Source organism: Cyprinus carpio, chromosome B22 (genome assembly GCF_018340385.1).
Source record: "Cyprinus carpio isolate SPL01 chromosome B22, ASM1834038v1, whole genome shotgun sequence".
Classification (NCBI taxonomy): domain Eukaryota; kingdom Metazoa; phylum Chordata; class Actinopteri; order Cypriniformes; family Cyprinidae; genus Cyprinus; species Cyprinus carpio.
This window is the reverse complement of record NC_056618.1, coordinates 30,577,841-30,584,087: the sequence shown is the minus strand read 5'-3', so window position 1 is coordinate 30,584,087 and position 6,247 is coordinate 30,577,841. Positions and strand designations below refer to the sequence as shown.

General features: G+C 35.3%; 1 protein-coding gene across 6 annotated transcripts in view; it reads right to left on the bottom strand.

Annotated features, from left to right (window-relative positions):
- Positions 1 to 733: 733 nt before the first annotated feature.
- The window catches only part of LOC109064628 (glutamate receptor-interacting protein 2-like), a 177,400-nt gene continuing 171,886 nt past the window's right edge, over positions 734 to 6,247 (bottom strand). For all 6 annotated transcript variants that reach the window (XM_042748624.1, XM_042748622.1, XM_042748621.1 and 3 more), the window contains exon 24: positions 734 to 5,536. In XM_042748624.1, coding sequence (XP_042604558.1) covers positions 5,339 to 5,536 — 198 coding nt within the window. In that variant the 3' untranslated portion in view covers positions 734 to 5,338. The remainder of the gene's footprint in view (positions 5,537 to 6,247) is intronic.

The window sequence follows — 6,247 nt, the reverse complement described above, 5'->3', positions numbered from 1 at the left end:
GTGCTTGTAGCTCAACACCTACAATTCACTTTCAAAAATAGCCCTGTATGTTTCCTCAGGTGTTGAAAAGCATGTTTAGAGAAGGAAAAGGCACTGGCTGTTTAACAACTCACCAGTAGAATAATGTCACCAGTAAATCACCCACAGGGACACGGGTTAAATCAGGAGAGAGCAGAGTACATTTTAACCCAGCTTACCTCTGCGCTAGTTGGACATGATGACTTCACCGTAAAGTGTGACGCCTGCAGTATGTGACAGGTGAAACCTTTGTTGAAAGTCTTTCAATGACTTATTCACTCATTTCAGAGCCTCTCAGAGCAACTTTTGCAAGGGCACAGTGTTGATTCAGCAGGCGTGTGATCTCACTTGCAGCCTTTGCTTAAAAAAAAAAAAAATGAGAAAGCCCTTAATATCGAACTTCGAACTTGGAACAAAAGGATAGAAATTTGTTTGCATAAGCCTCAGCAGAAGAATTTGTCATAAATCTGTTTCTTTGCAAAAGCATTCTTACATACAATGTTGCAAGAAACAATTTCTGTAACAATGGTTTTATGAAAGTTTTTTTTTTTTTTAATCGCCTGTTGGAACAAATTATGTAAATAATTTCTTCTGAACTTGAGTGAAATTGAATGCATCATTTTACGCAAGAGTGTTTTAAGAAATTTAATGATCAGTGGCCTCTCATAAATTTCCATTTAAAGTGCTCAAACACATTGAATTTGACTCAGAGTTGTGCATTTTACCTCTTTTATTCAGTTGTTTTTAGAAAAGGATATCATTAGCACATTCCCGTATCGATTAGGAATGGGTCTCAACACCAAACCAGTCTAGCCAAACCAGAATAGACTTGATTATTGGTTCTCTTTCTCCATTGTGCTTCAAATACGCTGTGGAAACAGCAAGATTTAGAGTTCATACAAAAATACTGTACAGAGAATAGAACTTTCATATTACACATTCAAAAATACACATAAATATCAATGCATACATTAATTAGGAATTCAAAATGCATAGGGATGAACATGTTTGGAGCTTTATAAAGCTTATGTAAAATCCTTTAAAAGCCTTCTCTGGTCTCAATATTGCACGTATAAAAGGAACCCCATTGTCTTTTCTCCTGGAATAGTACATACAACATGTTAAAATACTTACACTAAACAATACCATTGTTAAACGTCTCAGAAATTAAACTGTCCCTTCTTTGAGACTTCACTTACTTGCCTGCATTGTGATGACCTGCAGACAAAATGTGGTCTACCACAAAGTAGACCCAAAAAAGAAATTTTACATAAAATAAAGGTCTTCTTTTTTGTAGTCAGCTTTTGGAGGCAGTTACTGGAATTCTGCAACCAACTAGAAGGTAGTGGGGAGAAAAAACGAAAACTTAAAGGGGCCTAGGAGCAAGCCCTGGGTAGACTCCTAATGCGATGGGCCTGAACAGAGACTCTGATTGTTCACCAAAGTCTTGTAGAACAATAAGTGCTTTCTACTTTACTGCAAATAGATTTTGCTTGTGCTTTCAACATGGTAGTAAAGACTGCAGGGTGAGGAAATAAATTCACCTAATCCACAAATAATTACAGGGTATAAGTGTTTTGGTGTGGACAGGACCACACTGAAGGAGAAATAACCCCCAAAATCAGACTTTTAAGTGTGGGAAAACTGCTTGAATCACACAAGGGAGGAAGTCCTGAATGAGGGGAAAAACAGGATATAGCTGAGCTGAGCATTGCTTATGGTTATTAGGTGAACCGAGAAACATTTAAGTCTGCAACCTATACAGGGACAAATGTAGCTTTCAACAGTCCAAGTGGGTAACTTTTTAGTGTTGACAGGAGTACTTTACCACAAAATGAAAATTATTGGAGTCATTATTTACTCACACTCTTAAAAATAAAGGTTCTTTATTAACATTGATGGTTCCATAAGGAAACTGTAACATCCACGGAAATGTTCCATTCCATAAAAGGTTCTTTACAGTGGAAAAATGTTATTTAGGTCTAAAAAAAAAAAAAAAAAAAAAAAAAATAATGGAAGAAAACCAACATCATAGTGTCCTTGTCCATCAGGTTGCAAAAAGCACATATAATAGCTCTGCGCTAAAAATTTGGCAATAATTTTAGTAAAGTAAATAATGACAGAATTTGGATGAGCTAGAAATTTTCTTCTCTTAATAAGTTGGATTAGAAAAATGATACATTTCTTCATCCAGGATAAAAATACTCTGTAGGGTCTGTCCCAACTATGTATATTGGAAACGTAACCCAATTAAAAGAGTATTTAGAACACAGTGTTCCCATGCAAAAAGTGGAACCATTTGCCAGAATAAAAACGCTTCTTGATCCCCAAATCTAGCCAGGAAGCATCTTAACAGTGGTCTTTGAGAAACCTAATTAAATACATTTTTTAAGAGTATTTAGAACACAGTGTTCACTTTGCATATGAAAAAAAAAAAAAAAATGGAATCAGTTCCCAGAATAAAACCGGTTATTGATTCCCAAACCTAGTCAGGAGGCATCCTAACGGTGGTTTCTGAGAAACTTCAAAGACATTAGATTCCATATATCTCAAGCCCACGAACACACACAAAGGGATAAAACACACCCTCAACAAGTTTACTTTAGCCGCTTTAACCAGTTGTTCACGTCAAATGTTCCACAAAAGAATTGTCTTGTGGGGTGAAACGGTTCTCATAGCAGCAGAATATTCCATGATACAAACACGCAACACAACAGACGACACTAAATGTCCTCAGTTCCCCTTTCAGCTGTCAGGAGAAATTCAACCACGGCCCAATGGAGTCCATGAATCGCACATTTGTGAAACACTAGATAAATGTTTAGTGGAGGTTAATAGATCGTGGGGCCGCACATGTCCACAGAGACGTGACTTTGTAAAACCTAGGTGCCCCACAAGTGCGGAACATGAGTTAACGATGTGACAGCTTTACAAACACCCCTGAACTGATGTGTCTGAAATAGCCTGTGGCGGAAACATTTGTAATTATTTGGCCAGTGGTGGCAAATGGCAGCCTGGCGACAGTCTACCGTGAAAGAACGTGCCCTTGAGGCCTGGATGTTTGTGGGGACTGGAGCGAATGCTACGTTGCGGCAGCAGTTTGGTGTTGAAAGATCAAGAGAGGTATGTGGAGAGAAAAGGTAGGGCTACCACAGTATTTTCTTTTCAAGAAGTCAATGACATGTCAATGAAGCCAGGCCATGTCAAACCCCCATTTTATTGCTGCATGAGAGTACATGTTGCCGTTTGAGGGTGTAGGTAATGGAAGTACATACTGCTAACTAAAAATGTGTCACAAATTAAGTGTGTGCATATCATTATCACACCTTCTTGTTTCTCATGAAAGAATCTTGAGCAAATGCACTTTGCACAAATAGGGTAAAATTACATACAAAATAAGTCACTTTCCTTCAGAAAATGTTGATTATTAATTTCAGTCAAATTATCATGCTTTCTTTTCTAGCCATTTTATATCAGGTCTGCAATTATTTCAACCCTGTTTTTAAAATTTAGCCAAAATTATGCCATCACTCAGTAGAGGCCTACTAGTTTGGGATCAAATGTTGGTTTGTAGTCATTGATAACCATATTTGACAAATAATTTTAATTCAAAATATCATATTTGTTTGATCATTTTTGTTACAATAATATAGTCGAACGATTAAACTTGATTAACACTAGTATTTATGTAAATATTATTTACTTTTTTCTTTTCTTTTTCTGCCTTGTCAAAGGTGTCCAATAATTTCATGTTCTAATATTTTAAGGAAATTAAATTTTGGGGGGAATTCATAAAGTAACAGGGTTGCACACAAAATGCAGGACAAAGCTACTGTACATATTAATTCTGATGGATAAAATGTGTTAATATTAAAAATTATTTCGACTACAGTTAATTGAAAATTAATTAAATTTAGCATATTGTGCAAAATAACAACATGATATATATCATGTAATTTTGTGTTTATTGCAATAAAAAAGTAATGGCACACTTAAATATACCCTATTCATGGAAAATGCATCATACTCCTGGGAAATAAGAAATGTTTTGTTGACAGAGAGGCTGTGAAGTCTTTGTTGGCAATATCAAACAGCAACTTTAGTGTTAGAGCAGCAGGCAGTCACCATGCGCATTGTTGTCATGGCACTCGTGGCCTGAAGCGCTTGTGTGTATGTTTGTGTCTGACACAGAGGCAAATTTAAGTTTATTTGTAGGGAGTCTATAATGTTTATGCGTTTAGGGAACAATGGCTGTGTTTTGTCTGTTTATAGTAGTAGTGTATGTGTTTGTGAGAAAGGACAATGTGTGCCTGAAGGTATTCCTTCAGTGACTCATCCAGGACTAAAACAAAAATAAAGCTTAATTTGTAGTTTGTTTTGGAAGTAAAAACACTTGCTACTGAAAACATAAGAAACATTTAAAAAATGTTTACGTCTAATGGCGATCTACTTCAAAAGCAGAATTCTTTTTCTTTTTTGTAAACATTTGGACACAGTATGTTTTTATCCAAAATAAATAAATAAATAAAACATTTCAAGAAAATAAAACCAAAAAAAAAAACACTGTACGGGGAAAAAAAACACATCTACATCTTGGCCACAAATTAAGAATTAAATTAAATGTTTCTTCATTTTAGCTGAATGCAGTCACATTACACTAATTCGTACCTTTGTTTAGACCACGGTTTACCAAAACAAGGGAATGAATTAGTACAATTTACTAAAACAAGGAAACAAATCAGTACAATGTGACTACGATTTACAAAAACGAAGGAACGAATCAGTACAATGTGGCCACAATTTACTAAAACATGGGAATGAATCAGTAGAGCATGGCCACAATTTACTAAAATGAGGAAATCAGTACAATCAGTACGTGACCATGATTTATGAAAATGGGAATGAGGGAATGAGTCAGTACAACGTGGCCATGATTTACAAAAACTTGGAGAATAATTAAGTCATGAGAATGAATTCTTATTTTGTGGCCATTATATTAATATTTCTCCCCGTATCATGTGCTAGGCTCCATAGTAAAGAAAAAAAAGAATGTTTTGATGGGCATGTATGGTGTATGCAATGTAGTAGTCCAACACTTTTTTGTTTTGTTTTGTTCTGTCTCAGAACAAAAAACTGGCTCAGATCCTTTCGAGTTTTGTACTGAAAACTGGCTCAACTCTTTTGTTGTTTCGTTTCCACGATCACTCTTTATAATCTGGACATTTCAGTTTATTTGAGTTTTGTAATGAATACAGTGAATCATGGCTCCTTCTGATTGCAACAAATGGCCGGGGTGGTCATAGTCTGAGTTACCCAGTGGTCACAGGTCCAGCGTGCTGGTCTGGTGCTCACGGGAATGGCCTACAGGGTTGAAGTGTGGATGGCAGTCGTGGGGCTGGGCAACACCCGGCTGTGCTAATGGGTTTCGGCTAATCACCAGCTCAAGTTTGTCTCCGGCCTCTGTGATGAGGGGCACAGCTAAGCAGCAGTCGAATTCTCGCGTCCGCACGTGGTTCACCTGGTGGAAAAATATTTCAATATTTAGACATTGAAATTCAGTACACTTATGCAGAAAAAAAATGAAGATTAATTTCATGATTATAAATGGCAACATCTTTATGAAGGGCCTCCTTTGTTTAGTATGATTGAGTCTAAAAATTACATTTTGAATTCTCTTAACAACTAAGTGAAATAAAATAAGTAACAAAATTACTAAAACTAAAACCTGGAATAAAAATAAAGCTAAAACGAAATATATTTAAAAATGAGAAAAAAATGAGAAAAGCACATAAAATGACTAATACTAAAATTGAAATGAAAACTGAAAATAACAAAAAAAGAAATAAATTCAAAAGATGAATAAATACTGTAATTGTAAATAAATAACACTGATGCTAGAATATCATTAGCATATGCTAATCAACAGAATTTAGTGATTTTTAGGACAATTTTTTTTTTTAAATCTAACTTTTTTCTTAAATAATTCAAAAAAGTGCCAACAAAAGAGAAATGCAAGGAAGCAAACAAACAAACAAATCACAAAGCAACTCCCAGGATATGTCAGTTTTTCTTGAAAATATGTCATGAGTATCATAACTTCTTGGTTTTGACTTTAAATAAAATAAAGTATTTTCAGAGGAATACTCCTTTATAAGTTTGAAACAGCGGAAAAAAGCACCTACAGTATTAACAGACGACGATTTAATGATGAAATACTTCGAATGATTTT